Source organism: Salmo salar, chromosome ssa09, assembly GCF_905237065.1.
Source record: "Salmo salar chromosome ssa09, Ssal_v3.1, whole genome shotgun sequence".
Taxonomy (NCBI): domain Eukaryota; kingdom Metazoa; phylum Chordata; class Actinopteri; order Salmoniformes; family Salmonidae; genus Salmo; species Salmo salar.
This window is the reverse complement of record NC_059450.1, coordinates 110659863-110686162: the sequence shown is the minus strand read 5'-3', so window position 1 is coordinate 110686162 and position 26300 is coordinate 110659863. Positions and strand designations below refer to the sequence as shown.

The following is a 26300-nucleotide window of genomic DNA, read 5'->3' as shown; positions in this document are numbered from 1 at the left end:
GGACAGGTCGAAAAGCATTAAACATTTATGGCAATTTAGCTTGCAAATTCGTCCTATTTAGCTAGCTTGCTGTTGTTAGCTAATTTGTCCTGGGATGTAAACGTTGAGTTGTTATTTTACCTGAAATGCACAAGGTCCTCTACTCCGACAATTAATCCACACATAAAACGGTCAACCGAATCGTTTCTAGTCATCTCTCTTCCTTCCAGGCTTTTTCTTCTTTGGACTTTATATGGCGATTGGCATCTCATAGTTACCACGACGACCGACCGAACTCAGCTCATCTTTCAATCACCCACGTGGGTATAACCAATGAGGAGATGGCACGTGGGTACCTGCTTCTATAAACCAATGAGGAGATGGGAGAGGCAGGACTTGCACTGCGATCGGTGTCACAAATAGAACTGACTACTATTTTATCCCTTGGCAATGCAGGCGTGCGTGAGCAGTGGGTGCAATAATTGAATAACGTATGTTGAAATTTATTTTGGAACGCTCGCACATGCGAGCGGTGGTCAGCATGTCAGACTTACATCAACAGAATATAAATCTACAACAAATCTAAATAGCTCTACACATTTCATAAAATAAATGTTGTATTAGGAATGATCATTAAAACCATTCAAATTGGCAAGTCACATGATTCTGAATACATAATCTGACTAAACAATGAAGCGACATGACCTCTAGGACTTCTAAATATGTAAGTAAAAACCAATATGAAGCACAAGGCATAGAGAAACTGCTCTGTTTAAGTTGTACAGTTGTGGTCTTTCAATACATTTCGGGGGCACTAATGAAACACACACGGTATCTATTCTGGTCAATCAATCGTCACATACTGTTTAACAGTCCCCCTTCATTGATAGAACTTCGGACTGCCAAGGGAGGGACTGCCAATTCTTGGACAAACCTGATAAAAGGAGTGGAACCAAACAAAGTCTCTGCTTTTCTACAGCCGAGTGAAATCCTGGCCTTTAATTGGCCCACCGCCTAACGAGATATCACCAATTAATATGACACAATGGAAAGAAAAACAAGACCCCTCCCCCCGCTTGTCATTGGAAGGGGAATAGAAGTGGCTTAGGACGGTCACATTTGCTTGGACCTTTCAACAGCGCATGGGCACCAAGGAGCTATGGCCCCAAGTCTCCCATTGAGACATGCCAATAGCCGAGGCTCAGTGTCACTAGAATGGGGGGGCCCAGCCAGCGGCCACACAAACAAACAAAAGCCCTGGTCAGTACATGAGATCTGATGCCCCAGTGTTGGCGTTCGACTCTTTGGCCTCCTGGAAGGGGAACTGGATCCCGGCCACACGGATCAGCAGGATGTTAAGACCATGGACGAGGAAGGTGAGGAAGATGAGCCAGAAGGAGTGGTCAAATTGCTCTGTGTGCGTCTTGTACATAAACGTGCCCTCGTTGAAGTTGGCGATGTGGTCGGACAGCCGGTGAAGTTTCACCTCGGAAGCAAACAGAACCATCACCAGGCAGCTGCAGAGGCCTGTTCAGAAGGTCAGACAGACAGACAGGCACACAATATTATACTATTACAGTTGACAACACTGGGAGTTAAAATAAGAAGTCAAAGGAATCCAAATGATCAGTTACTGTAAACACGTTCCTATAAGGCAGAATACCTTTTCCCTCCCTCACCACATTAAAAGGAAATATGTTAATGCTACAGTAGTTGCAATCACTAAAAGGTTACCAAAACAATTAAGCATAGGTCATTCACTGCAGCGAGAGATTTTAATTATCATGGTGACATGTTTCACATAATCGTAAAAATCGGTTCATTGATCAGATGAATCCAAACTTGCATTCTAGTGTAAACCTGGCAAGCAGTTTTGATTGAATAGGCCCCCTAAGGTAGGGCCTCGGTTCCAGATAACTGAAAAATATCTCCTTTAACTCTGGTGCTGTTTTTCTTCATTTGTGCCATTATTTGGATGGGAGGTCAAGTAGCCCACTGTCTCCTGATGAGATGGTAGGCTACTGGATACTGGTTTTAAAGCTGAAAAAGGCAATAGGGAAGTGGATCCTTTTCGCAATAACGTACAGCCGACCACTCATGGCTTGGCTGTTGTGTTTGAATGACTGATATGCACTTATAACTAATATTGAAGTCTTAAAGGAAACCTTTGTTGGACCCCAATCATGTTCTCTATAGCAGTGGTTCTCAACCTTTTTTGGTTACTGTACCAGCATGAGTCTTCTCAAGTACCCAGTGTATAGGCCAAGTACCCCTGGTTGAGAACCACTGCTCTATCGCCCCGTTTATACATGGAGCTAACATTTGTTCTGATCTTGTCCACATTTTGATTGGGCCCACATTTTCAGAATTATTGGTCCCTTGCTGTATGCAAATTATTTGAGATTTATTTTAAGACACAATGGTGCCACCTGTCAATGATTTTAGAGTGCGGGATAATGATCATTTAAATAGTTTCGCTAGGTCTACTATTGTAATATATCCAGACACAATGTGTGCCTGACTACCTTCAGAGGTGGTCAGGAAGAGCTGATACAATCAGATCACCAGGAGTCTTTTAATTGTGTATACATGTCTAAAAATGTGGAAAACATCACGAAAAATGACACGTTGAACGTGGCTCCTGTTTAGCCTACTGCGAGCTATTTATATCTGAAGATGGAATGCATGTGTGTAATAGAGCCGTTTACCTGTGATGTGAGCGGTGTGTTAGATTTTGTGTTTATGTTGCAGAGTATGGGGGGCTTGTGCTTAGCCAATGTTCATATGGTAGGCTGCTTGTTCACAACTTAGAAGGTGATTCGGCTACCATGTGAAGGATAGCACCCTAGAAAGAAAAAGGTTAAGATGTTATTTTTTTTGTGTGCTTACAGCAGACGAAGTTCCAGAGGTAGAGTCCCAGGGGTCCGTGCAGAGTCTCGTAGGGACTACCAAAGGCGTTGTACATAAAGAAGCCTGTGGCCACAGAGGAGAAGAGGATGAGCACTCCGCAGAAGAAGATCACAGTGACGTGAAGACTGGCTGGGATGACGTCCACCAAGTTCGGAAAAACTACAAGGAGAGGGACAATATGGAGAGGTGTGGGAATGTTCATGAACATATTCTACAATTATTAAACAGTAAATAGTATTTTTTCCCCCACAACTTTCACATGATGAAACACATGCATGAGTCTCTGTGTTCTACTTGTTTAATGTGCAAGGCAAATGGAGCAAACCATCAGAGAACAAATTGTTTTTTGTTCATCTAAAAAGTCATCATAATGGTTAGTAAGCCTGCCGGTCAAGCGAAAAGATAATGTGTGTGTGTGCCAAATCTCATTAGTGAACAGTTGCTGATGATGCATGTGTCACGGTCCAATAAAGATTCAGTCCATTGTGCTTGTGTAGGATTCTTGTTACTGCAACCTCAAAACATGTACTGCTGAGTTATAAGAGATGCCCTCTTATGAATGGCCAATTAACCTAGTTGAAGGCAGTTGGGTTTCCCCTGTAAGGCTAGCCTACATGATTTTGATAACGGGTTCTCTTTACTCCATTTACATTTCTCCTCTCGCTTTGTTTGATTTGAGTTTGTTGTTAGCACTAAATAATAATGTTCTGCTGACATTTCAAAACATGTCAACTTCAAATTAATCATCTCCAGCATGTGAAAACGGTGGATTTCTATGTTTTATAGTCAAAAAGATGAACACCAGATAAAAATAAAACATTCCTGATTTTAACCAACTATGAGTTGGCAAAGTAAAGTAATGTCAAATACATTTCCACTATCTTTTTAACTAAAAAACATAGAAATATGCAGTTTTCACATACATTAATGGTGGGGTAGTGCTGTAGATGATAAATATGAATTTTAAGGTATTTCTACCACTGAGGGTAGCCTATGTGCGCATTTACACGTGGTCATCAGGGCTCCATGACCCACATGTGTGTACAGGCTTACTGTATGTGTAGCCTAGTCTAGTCTCATTAGAGATGTGACTGTTCAATCAATTTTCCAATACCTTGAACAACAGAGGTCAATTTTACAGCAGCGTTATACTTCTCCGCAGCCTGTAAATCTATTATCATAAAACAGGTTGCTTGGATCTAGGATTCTGATTGGTTGATAGTAGTGAGTTATAGCACAACAATGCCACATCCTCCAGGTAATGCCTGTTAACAGTTCCATTAGATTATCCCACAGCCCAGCCAGTCAATGTATAAACGTAATCTCCCCTGGAAAAAAGTGTTTAGACAATATTTCCTCATGCCACTAGGCTAGCATTTGTGACCAGATTCAGGATAGTAGGCATTCGATGCCATTTCCTACACAGTAGGACCATTTGATTTTGTATTTATTGAATTTTTTCCAGAAATGCCTTCTTGAACATGTACATTTTCACATGCCTTAATTACAAACTTGTATGAGATCCGTAAATATGAATAAAACATTTAAATTACTAGCCTAGTTTAGCCAAGAAGAGAGCACTGAGCTTTTTAGAGAAAAAGAAAGGCAGGATCCATGATCGGCAGAGATAATGGAGGGGGATAATAGGGTTCCCACTAGACAGCACAGTGACAAAGTCAAAATTGTCTATAATCGTAAAAATGGGGAAAATAATTGCTTTTTGGTATTCATTTAAGTTTAGGCATAAGGTTAGCAGTGTGGTTAGGTTTAAAATCGTATTTAAAGAACATAAAACCATGCCTATTTCTACAATTTATGACTTAACTAGTGACAATCGGATAATAGAGAGACAACTTTCTGGAGGGCAATGCCATGCTGACTCATGCAATAACACGGGAATTCTTAAAGAGATAGGTGGGGCTAAGGCTTAAGCGGATGTGGACAATGCTGAACGGGCATAAACAAAGATGAGCTCTCCCGTGTGGAAATTATTGTAACGACCCGGTATTGTGTTCTGTGTTTGTGGGTGTGTTATGGTTCTCATGGCTACTAGCAGGGGTTAAATATGTCAGGACAGAGGGAAAGGCTGGGGGGGTATGATGGGTAATCCCGCGGGACTTGGAAATGATAAATAGGGATTACTGTCTCATCTTCTCTCTCTTTCTGTTCGGGGCCTTGATCTGTTCCTATGGGAGTAAACATTAATTAGACTTGGTATAGTTGTGTACATTCGGCATTTAGCGGCGTGGGCTGTGGCCTGAACAATAGCCCAGTTTAGGAATAAACCTGTGTTCTGACCTGCACACCTAGAGTCCGTCTCTTTTTCCTTTATGACCCGGCCGGGTCATTACATTGGCGTCAGAAGTGCTTTCGAACTACGGGACCAAGACTAGGCGAGTTAGCTGTTTAGTATAGGCTGGGTTAGCTTTAGCGTGACTCGCATCTACGGTCATGATGCTTGGGGCGAGGCGGAAAATTAAGGAAGAGTCGGACAATGTGTCCGTTGTGGGCTCGGGGGTACCCGGTCGGGAGGGTCGGGCGGCGACTGCCGTGGAAGAACTGGAGGGCCACATGGCGGGAGTTAAATTGTCAGTCAGCAAGATGGCAGAACTGGCGGGTTTTCCTTCACGCCGCTCGAGAGCAGACGTCACGGCGACGGGGATATCGACGTCACCAGGTGCGGAAATGGCGGGGCCTGCTTATGTAAACAGAGATGGCAGCGGCCTATTGCCATTAGCCACGGTAGCGGCTAAACTGCCAAAGTTCAATGGACAAGGTAAATGGGAAGTTTTTTTCACTCAATTCGAGTTGTTGGCTAGAGCCGGGAGGTGGTCTGACGAGACGAAAGCGTTACAGCTTGCCCTAAGCCTGACAGAGGAGGCGTCGGAATGCCTGTTAACGCTAGCCCCGGACGAGAGGGGCGACTACGGTGCGCTAGTGGAGGCATTGGGGGGTCGTTTCGGCAGCGACGCACAGCCCAACATGCTGCGGATTGAACTGAGTAACAAAAAGAGACTTCAGGGGGAATCATTAAAGGCGTTGGCAAGTGGTATTCTGAGCCTGACCAGGCGGGCTTATGCAACTATGCCGATTGGGGTGCAAGACGAGCTGGCACGGGACAGTTTTATTAGAGCGCTCTCTTCCACCGAACTGGGTAAGCATGTTCAGATGGCGGACCCACCATCTCTGCGGGCTGCAGTGGAGATAGCTAGGAAGAGGGAGCTGATCTGGGGTGAGGGAGTGGGAGTGGAAGTCGCCAGTCAACCAGAGGTGAGAGCAGTGGTGGCTGGGGTGCCAGGGGTCACGAAACCAGAGTGGGTCGACGAGTTGGGCGGGCTAGTCAAGACTGCTTCGCTTGTCATGGAGAGGGGCTCCAGGCAGCGTCGCAGTGTCAGCTCAACTCCTATTGTCTGCTGGGGTTGTGGCCAGCCTGGCCACATTCAGCGGGAGTGTGGCAGATTCCTCCGTCACCAGGGAAACGACGGCGGGTTCTCGCGCAGGGTGCAGCGCGGACCCACCCCCCCGCCCCCAAACCCACTGTAAGCAAAAGAGGTACCCAGCAGCGCAGACAAGAGGGTGGGGACCTGCTCCCCCAGGGTGTAGCTGCCGCCGTGTTTCCTAGTCCGGTAGTTGTGGTGGGACGTACCACCGTTGGGGACTTCTGCAATGTCATCGTCAAGGTAGAGGGGGTGGAATGTTTGGCCCTGGTCGACACGGGCTCTACAGTAACCCTGGTGAGACCAGACATACTACCTGTTGGGGTGCGGGTGGAGCCGACCCTTGTCCAGCTACGGACTGTCACGGGGAGCTAGCCCCCATGTTAGGGAAGTGTCAGCTATCTGTGACTGTGGGGGGAGAACTGTGGGGTGTCTGGCGTGGGTAGCAGCGGTGCAGGACCCCTGTATACTGGGAATGGACTTTTTGAAAAACTGTGGGGCTCAGTTGGACTTAGCGTCGGGCACTTTGAGGCTGTCGGGGGGCCCACAGTGGGAATGTCGCCTTCGGGAGAGCCAGCTGGGGGCAGGGCTGTCCCTCCGTCTTCCTCCAAGCTTGCAGAAACTCCACCGGTCATCCCGGCTGCTCCCTTGGTCGTTGTGCCATTCCAGCAGCTGTCTCCGGCGGCGACGGCCTTCACTCCCCATCATGGTGCAAGCACAGGCAGCTCAGTAGCCCAAAACACACTGGCTCCTTCACCCCATCAGCCCGACGGGGGGAAGGAGGAAGCTATCGACGCCGTCGAGGCTGTGTGGCTGAAGAACTGTCAGGGTCTGGATGACAGACAACAGAGACAGTTAAAGCAGCTGCTGTTGGACTTTAAAGATAGCTTCGCTTGGGGGGAAGATGAGGTAGGACAAACGCACCTAGTTCAGCACGAAATAGACACTGGTGACGCCCGACCCATTAAAATTCGGCCCCGTCATATTCCCCTTGCCAGGAGGGAAGCAGCAGACACAGCTATTGTTGACATGTTGCGGGCTGATTTCATTGAGCCATCAGATAGCCCATGGTCCGCGCCGGTCGTCATGGTGCCTAAGAAAGGGGGTAAACTTAGGTTTTGTGTTGACTACAGGGGCCTAAATTCTGTCACCACTAAAGACTCTTATCCCCTACCGAGGATTGATGAGTCGCTAGAACACGTGAGAGGGTCCTCGTGGTTCTCCTCCCTTGATCTGCGCAGTGGCTACTGGCAGGTGCCCCTCTCGCCAGGGGCACGTGAAAAAACGGCCTTCTCCACAGATAGGGGCCATTGGCAGTTCAAGGTGCTGTGCTTCGGGCTCTGTAATGCTCCTGCCACCTTTGAGAGGCTCATGGACAGAGTGCTGGCGGGGGTTCCGAGAGACGAGTGTGTTGTGTACCTAGACGACATATTGGTGCACGGCACATCGTTTGAGGGGGCACTGGGGGCACTTAGGCGAGTGTTAGAGAGGATCTCGGGGGCGGGGCTAAAATTACATCCGGGAAAGTGCCATTTCATGCAAAGGGAGGTGGCGTTCCTGGGGCATCAGCTGGGTGGTGAGGGCATCAGCACGATGCCAGACAAAGTAGAGGCTGTGAGGGGGTGGCCAGTTCCAGGGGGAAAAAAAGAGGTTAAGAGCTTCCTGGGGCTGGCATCCTACTATCGTAGGTTTGTGAAGGGGTTTGCGGGGGTAGCGGCTCCGTTGAACCACCTTCTCAAGGAGGACACTGTTTTTCAGTGGACCGAAGAGCACCAGCGGGCGTTTGAGGCTCTCAAACGTGCCCTGATGGAGGCCCCTGTCCTGGCCTCACCAGACCCGAACCGTCCGTTCATCCTGGACACCGACGCAAGCAATGAGGGTTTGGGGGCTGTGCTGGCTCAGCGTGGTCCTGATGGGGAACACGTAGTAGCTTATTACAGCAGGACTTTTGATAAGGCTGAAAAACACTACTGCGTGACAAGGAGAGAGCTTTTGGCTGTCGTGGCAGCAGTACGCCATTTCAAGTACTACCTGGGGGCCTGCCGTTTGTGGTCCGGACGGATCACTCCGCCCTGCAGTGGCTTCTCTCCTTCAAGGAGCCAGAGGGTCAGATTGCCCGCTGGCTGGAGGAGCTGCAACCCTACGACTTCCAGGTGGAGCACAGAGCCGGCCTTCGCCACAGCAATGCAGACGCCTTGTCCCGCCGCCCGTGTGCTGAGGATGGCTGTGGGTACTGCGCCAAACGGGTGGAGCGAGAGAGAGAACTGTGCAGGGAGGAGGGAGTCACCGCCACGGTGAGTCAGCTGAGTGTGACAGAGTGCCGGGAGCTTGAGGCTGTGGACGTTGGGGAGTGGAGGCGTCGCCAGGAGGAGGACGCAGAGCTGCGTCCTGTGCTGCGGTGGGTGGAAGAGAGAAGACGACCGCCGTGGGGGAAGTAGCCCCTCTATCACCAGTCACCAAGGGACTGTGGGCTAAATTCACAGTCCTTAGAGTGGCTGAGGGAGTGCTCCAGAGGGGGTGGAAAAAGCCAGCGACTGGAGAAATTACGTGGCAGGTAGTGGTGCCCAAAAGGCTGCAGGGGAGCGTGTTACAGCAGCTTCATGGGGGAGTTGGCGCAGGGCATTTTGGGGTCTCCAAAACGTTAAAGCGCATGCGTAAAGGCTTCTATTGGGCCAGGCACAGGAGGGATGTTGAGGACTTTTGTAGGCAGTGCGACGAGTGTGCTGCTAAAAAGGACCTCCAGGTCAGTCACACGCCCTCCTACAACAATTCCCAGTAGGGGAGCCCATGGAGAGACTGGGGGTAGACATAGTGGGGCCGTTTCCAACCACAGACAGAGGTAACAGGTGGATTCTAACCGCTATGGACTACTTCACCAAGTGGCCGGAGGCTTACGCTCTCCCAGACCAGGAGGCAGAGACAGTAGCTGATGCGTTGGTGGGGGGAATAATCAGTCGGTTTGGGGTGCCACAGTCTATTCACAGCGACCAGGGGAGAAACTTCGAGTCACGGGTGTTCTCAGAGTTGTGTAGACGGTTAGGCGCGGAGAAGACGCGCACTACTCCGCTTCACCCCCAGAGTGATGGGCTGGTGGAAAGATTTAACAGAACGTAAGCACAGCAGCTGGCCATCGTTACCTCAAAACACCAGAGAGATTGGGACACCCACTTACCGTTTATTCTTATGGCATGTAGGTCGGCTGTTCAAGAATCGACTGCGTGCTCCCCAGCGCTACTAATGTTAGGTCGTGAGTTGCGCACCCCAGCCGAACTGACGTTTGGCCACCCTCCTGATAATGACGACGGGGTTTTGCCTGGCCCGAACTATGTGTGTCGTCTGCAGAACCGGTTAGAAGCGGCTCACACCTTCGCAAGAGAGCAACTCGAGAACGCAGGGGTGCGCCAAAAGCGCCACTACGACTCGCGCGCTAGGGGGAGGCACTTTGGAGCGGGAGAATGTGTGTGGCTTCACAACCCCACGCGCAAGAAGGGGCGGTGCCCAAAGCTGGACAGTGCATGGGTGGGGCCGTGTCTGGTGATAGAGAGAGTGGGGAGGTGACGTACCGGGTGGAGGTCCCCCACGGAGCAGGAAGGTGGTGGTCCACCGGGACCGATTGGCACCCTACAGAGGGAGGAAAACGGTAGGAAATGGGAGTGAGGTCTCTGATGTGAGCCCACGGGAACAGTCTAACGAGGAGACTCTAGCGCAACCTGAGCCTGGGATGGGGCTGCTTCTTCGGAGGGCGCTGGAAATGACATTGGGGCAGATGAGTGTTCTGGGGGTTCACTGGTGAGAGCCACGGGGAGGCCCAAGAGACTGATGCGACCTCCGGGTCGTTTTAAGGATTTTGTTGTGTAACCCTAGGGGCTAGGGTTTAGAAAGGGGGGGGGCTATGTAACGACCCGGTATTGTGTTCTGTGTTTGTGGGTGTGTTATGGTTCTCATGGCTACTAGCAGGGGTTAAATATGTCAGGACAGAGGGAAAGGCTGGGGGGGTATGATGGGTAATCCCGCGGGACTTGGAAATGATAAATAGGGATTACTGTCTCATCTTCTCTCTCTTTCTGTTCGGGGCCTTGATCTGTTCCTATGGGAGTAAACATTAATTAGACTTGCTATAGTTGTGTACATTCGGCATTTAGCGGCGTGGGCTGTGGCCTGAACAATAGCCCAGTTTAGGAATAAACCTGTGTTCTGACCTGCACACCTAGAGTCCGTCTCTTTTTCCTTTATGACCCGGCCGGGTCATTACATTATTAAAGTGCATTTTCTCCTACATGTCTCTAAAGTGGGTTAACAAGTTGATCGCATTTCAAAGCAGCATATCTTTCCAATGTTTCCCCCAACTACCATTTTGAATTCTGTACTTTTATAAAATGTTTGGTTTGAGGGGGCCTCCCGAGAGGCACAGCAGTCTTAGGAATTGCATCGCAGTGCTAGAGGCATTACTACAGACCCGGGTTCATTCCCGGGCTATGCAACAACCGGCTGTGAAGGCACAGTTGGCCCAGCGTCGTCCGGGTTTGGCCGGAGGTGCTTTACTTGGCTCATCGCGCCCGAGTGACTTCTTGTGTTGAACAGTGTTTCCTTCGACACATTGGTGCTTCTGGGTTAAGCTGGAGGGTGTTAAGGAGCGCGGTTAGGTGGGTCATGTTTCGGAGGACGCATGACTCCACCTTCGCCCCTCGGGGAGTAAAAAAATAAATAAGTGTTTGGGTTTGTTTAAACTTTGCTGTCTGCATCTCCGACCTGTGGAGCAAAGTTTCTTTTGCGATTTCCACCGTGCCATGCATATAAAACGTGACGAGACGAACAGCTTCTCTGAGCCAGGTAAATTAATTTATCAGGATCATTATAATGGATATAGCCAAAGACACTATATATGCCAAAGACACTATATATACAAAAGTATGTGGACACCCCTTCAAATTAGTGGATTCGGCTATTTCCGCCTCACCCATTGCTGACAGGTGTATAAAGTCAAACATACAACCATGCAATCTCTATAGATAAACATTGGCAGTAGAATAGTCTTACTGAAGAGCCCTGTGACTTTCAACATGGCACCATCATCGGATGCCACCTTTCCAACACGTCAGTTCGTCTAGTCACCTTACCCCTAAACATATCTACCTCAATCGCACCAGTATCCCTGCACATTGTTAATATGGTATTGAAACTGACCCTGTATATAGCTTCTTACTTTGTGTTCTTATTTCTTATCTTTATTTCTAGTGTTTTTGTTCTACCTTGTGTTATTGTTAGTGCTACATTGATATTGATTACAGCATTGCTGGGTTTGGAGCTGGCAAGAAAGGCATTTCACTGTACTTGTGCATGTGACATTAAGATTTGAAAAACTTGAAACATTGTACTGTTGGCTAAACATATTGGTAAATAGACCTAGACTTTTCTCCAACCAACGTAGCCCTACCCAGCGAATTTAAGCTAACATTATCCCCTTTTCAACATTGTTTTTTTTAAGAGTTTTTAATCACAATTGCTGCTGACATACTTTATAGGCTACATTGATTGATGGACCTCAAATTGTCTAGCTAGCAAATAAAAGATCCCGTCATGACTAGTTAACAAGCTAACTTTAAGGGGATAAACCAGATGGCTATATCCAAATATTGTTTGATTTGCTTGCCATCTATAGTGGCAATGACAGTAGTCTGACTGACAACTTTACCAGGATGAGGACTTGCAATGTCAAGCTCTTTCTAAAACCCTAACCTCTGATGAAGAAACCTAAATGACAAGTTTTTTGTTTAGCTAGTTAGCTACATGCCAAATGGATAGGCTACCCTCACGTATCTGAAAATATATGATTAATTTATGTTTACAGATCACGAAAAGCATGCAGTTAATAAACTCAGCAAAAAATAAACGTCCTCTCACTGTCAACTGCATTTATTTTCAGCAAACGTAACATGTGTAAATATTTGTATGAACACAAGATTCAACAACTGAGACAAACTGAACAAGTTCCACAGACATGTGACTAACAGAAATTGAATAATGTGTCCCTGAACAAAGGGGGTGGGGGGGGTCAAAATCAAAAGTAACAGTCAGTATCTGGTGTGGCCACCAGCTGCATTAAGTACTGCAGTGCATCTCCTCCTCATGGACAGCACCAGATTTGCCAGTTCTTGCCGTTACATGTTACCCCACTTTTCCACCAAGGCACCTGCAAGTTCCCGGACATTTCTGGGGGGAATGGCCCTAGCCCTCACCCCCCGATCCAACAGGTCCCAGATGTGCTCAATGGGATTGAGATCTGGGCTCTTCGCTGACCATGGCAGAACACTGACATTCCTGTCTTACAGGAAATCATGCACAGAACGAGCAGTATGGCTGGTGGCATTGTCATGCTGGAGGGTCATGTCAAGATGAGCCTGCAGGAAGGGTACCACATGAGGGAGGAGGATGTCTTCCCTGTAACGCACAGCAGTGAGATTTCCTGCAATGACAACAAGCTCAGTCCGATGATGCTGTGACACACCGCCCCAGACCATGACGGACACTCCACCTCCAAATCGATCCACGCTCCAGAGTACAGGCCAGGGTGTAACGCTCATTACTTCGACGATAAACATGAATCCGACCATCACCCCTAGTGAGACAAAACCACGACTCGTCAGTGAAGAGCACTTTTTGCCAGTCCTGTCTGGTCCAGCGACGGTGGGTTTGTGCCCATAGGCAATATCGGTGCCAGTGATGTCTGGTGAGGACGTGCCTTACAACAGGCCTACAAGCCCTCAGTCCAGCCTCTCTCAGCCTATTGCGGACAGTCTGAGCACTGATGGAGGGAATGTGCGTTCCTGGTGTAAGTCGGGCAGTTGTTGTTGCCATCCTGTACCTGTCCCGCAGGTGTGACGTTCGAATGTACCGATCCTGTGCAGGTGTTGTTACACGTGGTCTGCCACTGCGAGGACGATCAGCTGTCCATCATGTCTCCCTGTAGCACTGTCTTAGGCGTCTCACAGTACAGACATTGCAATGTATTGCCCTGGCCACATCTGCAGTCCTCATGCCTCCTTGCAGCATGCCTAAGGCGTTTTCACGCAGATGAGCAGGATCCCTGAGCATCTTTCCTTTGGTCTTTTTCAGAGTCAGTGGAAAGGCCTCTTTAGTGTCCTAAGTTTTCATAACTGTGACCTTAATTACCTACCGTCTGTAAACTGTTAGTGTCTTAACGATTGTTCCACAGGTGCATGTTCATTAACTCTTTATGGTTCATTGAACAAGCATGAGAAAGAGTGTTTAAACCCTTTACAATGAAGATCTGTGAAGTTATTTGTATTTTTATGAATTATTTTGGAAAGAGGGCCCTGAAAAAGAGACATTTCTTTTTTTGCTGAATTTAGCTGTATAACTCTGATGATCGAGCTAAATCTGGAATAATCTGAAAAGTGTAGTTCGGACTATGCACTTCTAGTCCGAACTACACACGCTCTTCAAGAGGTGATGATATTAAAGCCAAATAGCTAACGATTATTTAACAATCCCTTGAAAACGGCATGTAGTTGTCAATGGTTTTAGCAGAGCTGGGGGTCTCTTTGCCCCCCAGCAGCCAAAATCGAACGCTCTGCACCTTATGACATTTTATTGATAATGAACTATGAATATTGAATAGCAACCATTACAAATAGAATGGATAGACTGAAGAAAAAGACAGACTTAATTTCTCAGAACAAGAATAGACTGACGAGTTTCAGAAAAAAAGGTATTTGTTTCTGGCCATTTTGAGCTTGTAATCGAACCCACAAATGCTGATGCTCCAGATACCTAACTAGTCTAAAGGCCAGTTTTATTGCTTCTTTAAATCAGAACAACAGTTTTAAGCTGTGCTAACATAATTGCAAAAGGGTTTTCTAATGATCAATTAGCCTTTTAAAATGATAAACTTGGATTAGCTAACACAACGTGCCATTGGAACACAGGAGTGATGGTTGCTGATAATGGGCCTCTGAACGCCTGTGTAGATATTCCATTAAAAATCTGCCGTTTCCAGCTACAATAGTCATTTACAACAATTCTACACTGAATTTCTGATCAATTTGATGTTATTTTAATGGACCCCAAAAAATTATTTCATAAAACAAGGACATTTCTAAGTGACCCCAAACTTTTGAACAGTAGTGTATATACAGTGGGCTCCAAAATTACTGCCACCCGACTGCCAATGCACAATACTTTAAAAAATATAAACAATATAATTAGAGATAAACTGAAATACCAACATGTGAGAAATACTGTACTTTATTAATGTTTCAATGGAAGACACCAAAATTATTTATTGATTTAATTAAAAATCAATGTCCTCCAAATCAAGGTTTCACAATTAATGGCACCCTTAAAGATTATTGTAAATAAAATCTACCAAAATTAAACCAGGAATTAAATCTACTTATTTAAGTTTATCTAAGTCTTAAGGAACTACATTGAGCCATTACATCACTTGCTGTTTCACTAGGGTATAAAAATGAGGTAACACGCATGCAATATCCCTTTGTTATCCAACCCCATGAAGAAAACAAAAGAACTGGCAGTTCAAAAGAGACAGATTGTCACTGACCTTCATAAATCTGGTAATGGCTACAAGAAGATCCACAAACGATTGAGCCCTGTCAGGTCAATTATTAAAAAATTCTAAATATATGGAACAGTTGAAAACCTCACGGCTAGAGGACGCAAATGCATTTTGCCCCCCCCAGGATAGGGAGGATGGTGAGAGAAGCAACAAAATCCCCAAGAATCACTGTGAAAGAATTGCAGGCCTTGGTGGCGTCATGGGGTCACCAGGTTTCAAAAAGCACCATCATGCAAACAAAGGTTTCTGTACCAAATATAAAGTTCTGCTTTTCTGATGTATCAAATACTTACATTTAACATTTAAGTCATTTAGCAGATGCTCTTATCCAGAGCGACTTACAAATTGGTGCATTCACCTTATGATATCCAGTGGAACAACCACTTTACAATAGTGCATCTAAATCTTTAAGGGAGGGGGGGGGGGTTAGAAGGATTACTTTATCCTATCCTAGGTATTCCTTAAAAGAGGTGGGGTTTCAGGTGTCTCCGGAAGGTGGTGATTGACTCCGCTGTCCTGGCGTCGTGAGGGAGCTTGTTCCACAATAGGGGTGCCAGAGCAGCGAACAGTTTTGACTGGGCTGAGCGGGAACTGTGCTTCCTCAGAGGTAGGGGGGCCAGCAGGCCAGAGGTGGATGAGCGCAGTGCCCTCGTTTGGGTGTAGGGACTGATCAGAGCCTGAAGGTACGGAGGTGCCGTTCCCCTCACGGCGCCGTAGGCAAGCACCATGGTCTTGTAGCGGATGTGAGCTTCAACTGGAAGCCAGTGGAGAGAGCAGAGGATCGGGGTGACGTGAAAGAACTTGGGAAGGTTGAACACCAGACGGGCTGCGGCGTTCTGGATGAGTTGTAGGGGTTTAATGGCACAGGCAGGGAGCCCAGCCAACAGCGAGTTGCAGTAATCCAGACGGGAGATGACAAGTGCCTAGATTAGGACCTGCGCCGCTTCCTGTGTGAGGCAGGGTCGTACTCTGCGAATGTTGTAGAGCATGAACCTACAGGATCGGGTCACCGCCTTGATGTTAGTGGAGAACGACAGGGTGTTGTCCAGGGTCACGCCAAGGTTCTTAGCACTCTGGGAGGAGGACACAATGGAGTTGTCAACCGTGATGGCGAGATCATGGAACGGGCAGTCCTTCCCCGGGAGGAAAAGCAGCTCCGTCTTGCCGAGGTTCAGCTTGAGGTGGTGATCCGTCATCCACACTGATATGTCTGCCAGACATGCAGAGATGCGATTCGCCACCTGGTTATCAGAAGGGGGAAAGGAGAAGATTAATTGTGTGTCGTCTGCATAGCAATGATAGGAGAGACCATGTGAGGATATGACAGAGCCAAGTGACTTGGTGTATAGCGAGAATAGGAGAGGGCCTAGAACAGAGCCCTGGGGGACACCAGTGGTGAGAGCACGTGGTGCGGAGACAGATTCTCGCCACGCCCCCTGGTAGGAGCGACCTGTCAGGTAGGACGCAATCCAAGCGTGGGCCGCGCCGGAGATGCCCAACTCGGAGAGGAGGATCTGGTGGTTCACAGTATAAAAGGCAGCAGATAGGTCTAAAAGGATGAGAGCAGAGGAGAGAGTTAGCTTTAGCAGTGCGGAGAGCCTCCGTGACACAGAGAAGAGCAGTCTCAGTTGAATGACCAGTCTTGAAACCTGACTGATTTGGATCAAGAAGGTAATTCTGAGAGAGATAGCAAGAGAGCTGGCAAGGACGGCACGCTCAAGCGTTTTGGAGAGAAAAGAAAGAAGGGAAACTGGTCTGTAGTTGTTGACATCGGAGGGATCGAGTGTAGGTTTTTTGAGAAGGGGTGCAACTCTCGCTCTCTTGAGGACGGAAGGGACGTATCCAGTGGTCAAGGATGAGTTGATGAACGAGGTGAGATAAGGGAGAAGGTCTCCGGAAATGGTCTGGAGGAGAGAGGAGGGGATAGGGTCAAGCGGGCAGGTTGTTGGGCGGCCGGCCGTTACAAGTCGCAAGATTTCATCTGGAGAGAGAGGGGAGAAAGAGGTCAAAGCATAGGGTAGGGCAATGTGAGCAGGACCAGTGGTAGAAAGTGGACCAGCGGTGTCGTTTGACTTAACAAACGAGGAGCGGATGTCGTCAACCTTCTTTTCAAAATGGTTGACGAAGTCATCCGCAGAGAGGGAGGGGGGGGGGGAGGATTCAGGAGGGAGGAGAAAGTGGCAAAGAGCTTCCTAGGGTTCGAGGCAGATCCTAGGTATTTAGAGTACTTATGTCATGCAATAAAATGCAAATTAATTACTTAAAAATCATACAATGTGATTTTCTGGATTTTTGTTTTAGATTCCGTCTCTCACAGTTGAAGTGTACCTATGATAAAAATTACAGACCTCTACATGCTTTGTAAGTAGGAAAACCTGCAAAATCAGCAGTGTATCAAATACTTGTTCTCCCCACTGTATATCCATCCAGCAGTGCCTTTCTAAAGTCTTCGAAAGCCAAGTTAATAAACAGATCACTGACCATTTCGAATCCCACAGTACCTTCTCCGCTGTGCAATCCGGTTTCCGAGCTGGTCATGGGTGCACCTCAGCCACGTTCATGGTACTAAACGATATAACCGCCATCGATAAAAGACAGTACTGTGCAGCGGTCTTCATCGACCTGGCCAAGGCTTTCGACTCTGTCAATCACCGTATTCTAAATCGGCAGACTCAATAGCTTTGGTTTCTCAAATGACTGCCTCGCCTGGTTCACCAACTACTTCGCAGACAGAGGTCAGTGTGTCAAATCGGAGGGCCTGTTGTCTGGACCTCTGGCAGTCTATGGGGGTACCACAGGGTTCAATTCTCGGGCTGACTCTTTTCTCTGTATATATCAACGATGTCGCTCTTGCTGCGGGTGATTCTCTGATCCACCTCTACGCAGACGACACCATTCTGTATACATCTGGGCCTTCTTTGGACACTGTTAACCTCTTACATCTAGACGTTCCGCTAGCGGAACACCTGCTCCAATATCCAATGATAGGCGTGGCGCGAATTACAAATTCCTCCAAAAAAAAAAACTTCAATTTTTCAAACATATGACTATTTTACAGCATTTTAAAGACAAGACTCTCCTTTATCTAACCACACTGTCCGATTTCAAAAAGGCTTTACAGCGAAAGCAAAACATTAGATTATGTCAGCAGAGTACCCAGCCAGAAATAATCAGACACCCATTTTTCAAGCTAGCATAGAATGTCACATAAACCCAAATCACAGCTAAATGCAGCACTAACCTTTGATGATCTTCATCAGATGACAATCTTAGGACATTATGTTATACAATACATGCATGTTTTGTTCAATCAAGTTCATATTTATATCAAAAACCAGCTTTTTACATTAGCATGTGACGTTCAGAACTAGCATACCCCCCGCAAACTTCCGGTGAATTTACTAAATTACTCATGATAAACGTTGACAAAAAGCACAACAATTATTTTAAGAATTATAGATACAGAACACCTTTGTGCAATCGAGGTGTCCGATTTTAAAATAGCGCAAGCGTCCCACCTAGCCCATAGAGGTTAAAATAAATTTTTATGCCATTTTTCTCTTAAAAAAGCGATAATATTCCGACCGGGAGTGGTGGTTTTCGTTCAAAGGGAGAGAAAGTAAACATGGAGTCGACTCGTGCACGAGCCTCAGTCTCATAGTACTCTGACCGGCCACTATCCAAACGCGCTAATGTTTTTCAGCCAGGGCCTGCAAAGCCACGATTCAGCTTTTTGCCGCCTTCTGAGAGCCCATGGGAGCCGTAGGAAGTGTCACGTAACAGCAGAGATCCCCTGTATTGGATAGAGATAATCAAGAAGGCCAAGAAATGGTCAGACAGGGTACTTCCTGTACAGAATCTTCTCAGGTTTTGGCCTGCCAAATTAGTTCTGTTATACTCACAGACACCATTCAAACAGTTTTAGAAACTTTGGAGTGTTTTCTATCCAAAGCTAATAATTATATTCTAGTTTCTGGGCAGGAGTAATAATCAGATTAAATCGGGTACGTTTTTTATCCGGCCGTGAAAATACTGCCCCCTATCCATAACAGGTTAACTAACCTCCAAACGAACTTCAATGCCATACAACACTCCTTCCGTGGCCTCCAACTGCACTTAAACGCTAGTAAAACCAAATACATGCTTTTCAACCGTTCGCTGCCCGCACCCGCCCGCCCAACTAGCATCACTACTCCGGACGGTTCTGACTTAGAATATGTGGACAGCTACAAATACCTAGGTGTCTGGCTAGACTGTAAACTCTCCTTCCAGACTCATATTAAACATCTCAAATCCAAAATTAAATCTAGAATCGGCTTCCTATTTTGCAACAAAGCCTCCTTCACGCCACCAAACATACCCTCATAAAACTAACTATCCTATTGATCCTCGACTTCGGCAATTACAAAACAGCTTCCAATATTCTACTCAGCAAACTGGATGCAGTCTATCACAGTGCCATCCGTTTTGTCACCAAAACCCCTTATACCACCCACCACTGCGACCTGTATGCTCTAGTCGGCTGGCCCTCGCTACATATTCGTCGCCAGACCCACTGGCTCCAGGTCATCTATAAGTCGATGCTAGGTAAAGCTTCACCTTATCTCAGCGCACTGGTCACGAAAACAACACCCACCCGTAGCACGCGCTCCAGCAGGTATATCTCACTGGTCATCCCCAAAGCCAACACCTCCTTTGGCCGCCTTTTCTTCCAGTTCTCTGCTGCCAATGACTGGAACGAATTGCAAAAATCGCTGAAGCTGGAGACTTATATTTCCCTCACTAACTTTAAACATCAGCTATCTGAGCAGCTAACCGATCGCTGCAGCTGTACATAGCCCATCTGTAAATAGCCCACCCAATCTACCTACCTCATCCCCATATTGTTTTTATTTAGTTTTCTGCTCTTTTGCACATCAGTATTTATACTTGCACATCATCATCTGCTCATCTATCACTCCAGTGTTAATCTGCTAGATTGTAATTACTCCGCTACTATGGCCTATTTATTGCCTTACCTCCTCACGCCATTTGCACACACTGTATATAGACTTTATTTTTTTATATTGTGTTATTGACTGTACGCTTGTTTATTCCATGTGTAATTCTGTGTTGTTGTTTGTGTCGCACTGCTTTGCTTTATCTTGGCCAGGTTGCAGTTGTAAATGAGAACTTGTTCTCAACTAGCCTACCAGGTTAAATAAAGGTGAAATAAAAAAATAAAAAGGCCTACAGAAATAAATGACTATAAAAACATATCTAACTGATGGGATGGATACAGAAGCTACATTCCTTGTCAAATTCAATATAGACTGGTTGATTGGAGTAGGGAAGGCCTGCTGATTTTGTACGTTTGTCCACTGATAAAGAAAGGATCAGTCTATAATTTTAATGGTAGGTTTATTTGAACACTGAAAGACAGAATAACAAAGAAAATATCCAGAAAAAAGCATGTCAAAAATGTTATAAATTGATTTGCATTTTAATGAGGGAAATAAGTATTTGACCCCCTCTCAAATCAGAAAGATTTCTGGCTCCCAGGTGTCTTTTATACAGGTAACGAGCTGAGATTAGGAGCACACTCTTAAAGGGAGTGCTCCTAACCACAGCTTGTTACCTGTAAAAAAGACACCTGTCCACAGAAGCAATCAATCAATCAGATTCCAAACTCTCCACCATGGCCAAGATTGTAGACCTACACAAGGCTGGAATGGGCTACAAGACCATCGCCAAGCAGCTTGGTGAGAAGGCGACAACATTTGTGTGCGATTATTCGCAAAAATGGAAGAAACACAAAAGAACTGTCAATATCACTCGGCCTGGGCCTCCATGCAAGATCTCACCTCGTGGGGTTGCAATGATCATTAGAACAGTGAGGAATCAGCCCAGAACTACACGGGAGGATCTTGTCAATGATCTCAAGGCAGCTGGGACCATAGTCACCAAGAAAACAATTGATAACACACTACGCCGTGAAGGACTGAAATCCTGCAGTGCCCGCAAGGTCCCCCTGCTCAAGAATACATATACATGCCCGTCTGAAGTTTGCCAATGAACATCTGAATGATTCAGAGGACAACTGGTGAAAGTGTTGTGGTCAGATGAGACCAAAATGGAGCTCTTTGGCATCAACTCAACTCGCCGTGTTTGGAGGAGGAGGAATGCTGCCTATGACCCCAAGAACACCATCCCCACCGTCAAACATGGAGGTGGAAACATTATGCTTTTGGGGTGTTTTTCTGCTAAGGTGACAGGACAACTTCACCGCATCAAAGGGACGATGGACGGGGCCATGTACCGTCAAATCTTGGGTGAGAACATCCTTCCCTCAGCCAGGACATTGAAAATGGGTTGTGGATGGGTATTCCAGCATGACAATGACCCAAAACACACGGCCAAGGCAACAAAGGAGTGGCTCAAGAAGAAGCACATTAACCTCTTAGGGCTAGGGGGCAGTATTTACACCGCCGGATAAAAAACGTACCCGATTTAATCTGGTTACTACTCCTACCCAGTAACTAGAATATGCATATACTTATTAGATATGGATAGAAAACACCCTAAAGTTTCTAAAACTGTTTGAATGGTGTCTGTGAGTATAACAGAACTCATATGGCAGGCAAAAACCTGAGAGATTCCTTTACAGGAAGTGGCCTGTCTGACCATTTATTGGCTTTCTTTGACATCTCTTTCCAAAACAAAGGATCTCTGCGGTAACGTGACACTTCCCACGGCTCCCATAGGCTCTCAGAGCCCGAGAAAAAGCTGAATGTCGTCATTCCAGCCCCAGGCTGAAACACATTATGGCCTTTCTCAAGTGGCCGATCAGGGGACAGTGGGCTTAGGCGCGTGCACTGGTCGCCCCCGTCTTTCTTTTTTTTCCTCTATTTACCGAAACGCAGATTCCCGGTCGGAATATTATCGCTTTTTTACGAGATAAATTGCATAAAAATAGATTTTAAACAGCGGTTGACATGCTTCGAAGTACGGTAATGGAATATTTAGAATTTTTTGGTCACGAAATGCGCCATGCTCGTAACCCTGATTTACCATTTTGGATAGTGTCTAGAACGCACGACCAAAACGCCGCTGTTTGGATATAACGATGGATTATTTGGGACCAAACCAACATTTGTTATTGAAGTAGAAGTCCTGGGAGTGCATTCTGATGAAGAACAGCAAAGGTAATAACATTTTTGTTATAGTAAATCTGATTTTGGTGAAGGCTAAACTTGCTGGGTGTCTAAATAGCTAGCCCGTGATGGCTGGGCTATGTACTTAGAATATTGCAAAATGTGCTTTCACCGAAAAGCTATTTTAAAATCGGACATATCGAGTGCATAGAGGAGTTCTGTATCTATAATTCTTAAAATAATTGTTATGCTTTTTGTGAACGTTTATCGTGAGTAATTTAGTAAATTCCCCGGAAGTTTGCGGGGGGTATGCTAGTTCTGAAAGTCACATGCTAATGTAAAAAGCTGTTTTTTTATATAAATATGAACTTGATTGAACAAAACATGCATGTATTGTATAACATAATGTTCTAGGGTTGTCATCTGATGAAGATCATCAAAGGGTAGTGCTGCATTTAGCTGTGGTTTGGGTTTATGTGACATTATATGCTAGCTTGAAAAATGGACAGTGTGGTTAGATAAAGGAGAGTCTTGTCTTTAAAATGGTGTAAAATAGTTATATGTTTGAGAAATTGAAGTAATAGCATTTTTAAGGTATTTGAATATCGCGCCACGGGATTAGACTGGCTGTTGCGTAGGTGGGATGATTTGGTGCCACCTACCCTAGAGAGGTTAAGGTCCTGGAGTGGCCTAGCCAGTCTCCAGACCTTAATCCCATAGAAAATCTGTGGAGGGAGCTGAAGGTTCGAGTTGCCAAACGTCAGCCTCGAAACCTTAATGACTTGGAGAAGATCTGCAAAGAGGAGTGGGACAAAATCCCTCCTAAGATGTGTGCAAACCTGGTGGCTAACTACAAGAAACGTCTGACCTCTTATTGCCAACAAGGGTTTTGCCACCAAGTACTAAGTCATGTTTTGCAGAGGGGGTCAAATACTTATTTCCCTCATTAAAATGCAAATAATTTTATAACATTTTTGACATGCGTTTTTCTGGATTCTTTTGTTATTATTCTGTCTCTCACTGTTCAAATAAACCTACCATTAAAATTATAGACTGATAATTTCTTTGTAAGTTGGCAAATGTACAAAATCAGCAGGGGATCAAATACTTTTTTCCCCCACTGTAATTGCGTCTTGTCTTAGGCTACTTTGCGAACTGCTAGTGCCATTTTACGGCCTCCTAACCAATTGTGCTCTTTTGTGTGTGTTTTTTTGGGGGCGTTATTTCTAACTTATTTTGTACCTAATGTTTCTGCCACTGTCTCTTATGACCGAAAAGAGCTTCTGGATATCAGGACAGCGATTACTCACCTCGTACTGATTGAAGATTTTTTCTTTAATGAGTCGGATGCGAAGGATTTATCTCAGACACCCGACAAGAACAAAATCCCTGTCATTTGCATGAGAAAGAGACTGAGATAGAGGACGTAGGTCGGGGTGCCTTGTAAGGATCCGACGGCGAGTATGTAATCTGCCTCTACCATCAGTCCTATTAGCCAACATACAATCATTGGATAACAAAATAGACGAGCTACAGTCACGAACATCCTACCAATGGGACATTAAAAACTGTAATATCTTATGTTTAGAGTAATATGATTCTGCATGAAGCCCCCCCAGAGACTGAGTCCATGCTAAGACTCCGGGTCTCGAATGGAATAAGCCAAAGCCCAGTGTGTTGACTGGGTACAGTATGCCACGAGACCCTAACACGCTTTGGTGCGCTCTGCCAACTGTTGCTTTCCAATTGTGCTTAGTTGAATCATGCAAACACTGCTGAAAATAAACATTACTCAAATGTGTATAATTGTAATGGTTCTAGTGTCTTATATGCAATGGGTGCATGGTCCACAAAAACTATGCACATGTTTATATAGATTTAGTTTATATTAATTGAGTAGCATTTAGATAACTGGTCGGTAGTTCAATCAGATTTCAACTAAAATAAGACTTATTTTTCATGATGTCAAAAATAGGCTATGTAGAAAACATCTTAATTTGGTTGTGATCAGGTTATGTCCAGACCTGATTTCAACCAGTAAAATACATCTTTATCATGTCGAATGCCCGTTGGGTAATCATTTGTATTTTATTTTTCACCTGCAAATATACTAAACAAAAATGTTTCATGAGTTGAATTCAAAGAACCCAGAAATGTTCCATACACACAAAAAGCTTCTCTCTCAATTTGTGGACACATTTGTTTACATCCCTGTTAGTGAGCATTTCTCCTTTGCCAAGATAATCCATCCACCTGACAGGTGTGGCATATCAAGAAGATGATTAAACCGAATGATCATTACACAGGTGCACCTTGTGCTGGGGATTATAAAAGGCCACTCTAAAATGTAATTTTTTGTCACAACACAATGCCACAGATGTCTAAAATTTTGAGGGAGGGTTTAATTGGCATGCTAACTGCAGGAATGTCCACCAGAGCTGTTGCCAGAGAATTGAATGTTAATTTCTCTACCATAAGCCGTTTGAGAATTTGGCAGTACGTTCAACTGGCCTCACAACCGCGTGTTGCCACGCCAACCCAGGACCTCCACATCCGGCTTCTCAACTGGCCTCACAACCGCGTGTTGCCACGCCAGCCCGGGACCTCCACATCCGGCTTCTTCACCTGTGGCATCATCTGAAACTGCGGAGTATTTCTGTCTGTAATAAAGCCCTTTTCTGGGGCCAATCAGAATTCTGAATTCTGATTGGCTGGGCCTGGCTCCCCAGTGGGTGGGCAATGCCCTCCCAGGCCCACCCATGGCTGCGCCCCTGCCCAGTCATGTGAAATCCATAGATTAGGGCAAAATGAATTAATTTCAATTGACTGATTTCCTTATATGAACTGTAACTCAGTAAAATCGTTAATTGTTGACTGTTGTATTTAGATTTTTGTTCAGTATACTTTATTGTAAAGGAGATTTTTTTTTTACAGTCTATAAGTGTAGGCTTTATACTGTGCCAATCCTGCCAAGCGAATTAATGCTAAACATCACATTTGATTTAATCAAATAGATCCTTAAGTCACAGGGATAGGACTCAATTAAAACAGAGTGTAGTATATCTACAGTCATTTGCATTATTAATGGTGTGGGTAATCGCTTGTCTCATTGTTATTCACTTTTCATAATAGATACTCAAATGAGAACATGATGTTTCAACCCAGCAGTAATCTTTAAAACCACCGTTTTTCACTAACGTCTCATGCAATTCACATGGACTTCTACTCACATGAAAATCTGAAGGGTCTTCCACCAAGTCCACATTGCTTCACTGTCTGTCCGTGAAAGAGACCATAGTTAACCCTACCGACAAATTTATCAAGCTCTTGTCCTGTGGCATTTACAAGCTGCGCCCCGGTTGTACACAGCATAGTCCCCTGGACCCAAAATTGCGACCCCATCGCGGCCGCAACAATGAGGACGCAACCGAAACTCAACACACCGGCAACAGAGAATATAATTTTCTTTTGACGACTTGGCATGGTGTCAGAAGTATGTGGGAAAATAATTAGTCTGACCAGTCCATGGTGTTCAATTCATCTCCAGTTGGTAGCAAATTCTTGCTGAGGCAAATGATCCAAAACGAAAACGCTAAATATCTGTGTTAAGCTATTATGACAAGTCTCATTGAAATAGCTAAATGTGTATACCGTATTGATGCTGTTCTAACGTGGACGTTGTGTATTACGTTACATTGATAGTTTTCCCCCTTGCTCATTGTTTCCAAGTAACCAAGGTTTTAAATTCGGGAGACGCTTCTCAAAGACAGCGAGATTGACGACTTTAGCCTCGGTGACCTGTTGTCTGATTGGGTACGAAGCTCATCTGCTGCACTGAACACGTGAGTTTTCTTCTTCGGTGGAGTTTATCGGCGGTTGGCATTCAATGTCATGGTGCATTACCACCACCTACTGTACTGGAGTGGGCCAGAGATGGGGAGAAAATAAATCCTACGTGGCAGCACGTTTCCCTTTGTCTCAAATATTTTGTAATTATTTTTTATCTAATGACGTTCTAGTCAGTATACTCTTTAAACTCATTTCCTGTATCCCCTTCTCCATCATACTGGATCTCATCCTCATACTGTCCACACTGTATCAGTACATGCTCCACTGTCATTATTTCCTGGCTAACAATAATCACACTTTCCTGTTGGATGCTTTCCTATCATGTTTAAAGTCTTATTCAACTGTCTGTGTCCCACCCGTAAACATGTAAAATAGCCTCCTCTCTTCTGTCTCTTC

General features: G+C 45.7%; 1 protein-coding gene across 1 annotated transcript; it reads right to left on the bottom strand.

Annotated features, from left to right (window-relative positions):
* Positions 1-461: 461 nt before the first annotated feature.
* Positions 462-25856, bottom strand: LOC106612412 (clarin-1). The gene is made up of 3 exons (XM_045724313.1): positions 25286-25856; positions 2869-3048; positions 462-1506 (listed from the first exon to the last, which is right to left on the bottom strand). Exons 1-3 carry the CDS (start codon positions 25536-25538, stop codon positions 1241-1243), a joined length of 699 nt encoding a protein of 232 aa, XP_045580269.1. The 5' UTR covers positions 25539-25856; the 3' UTR covers positions 462-1240.
* Positions 25857-26300: the final 444 nt, after the last annotated feature.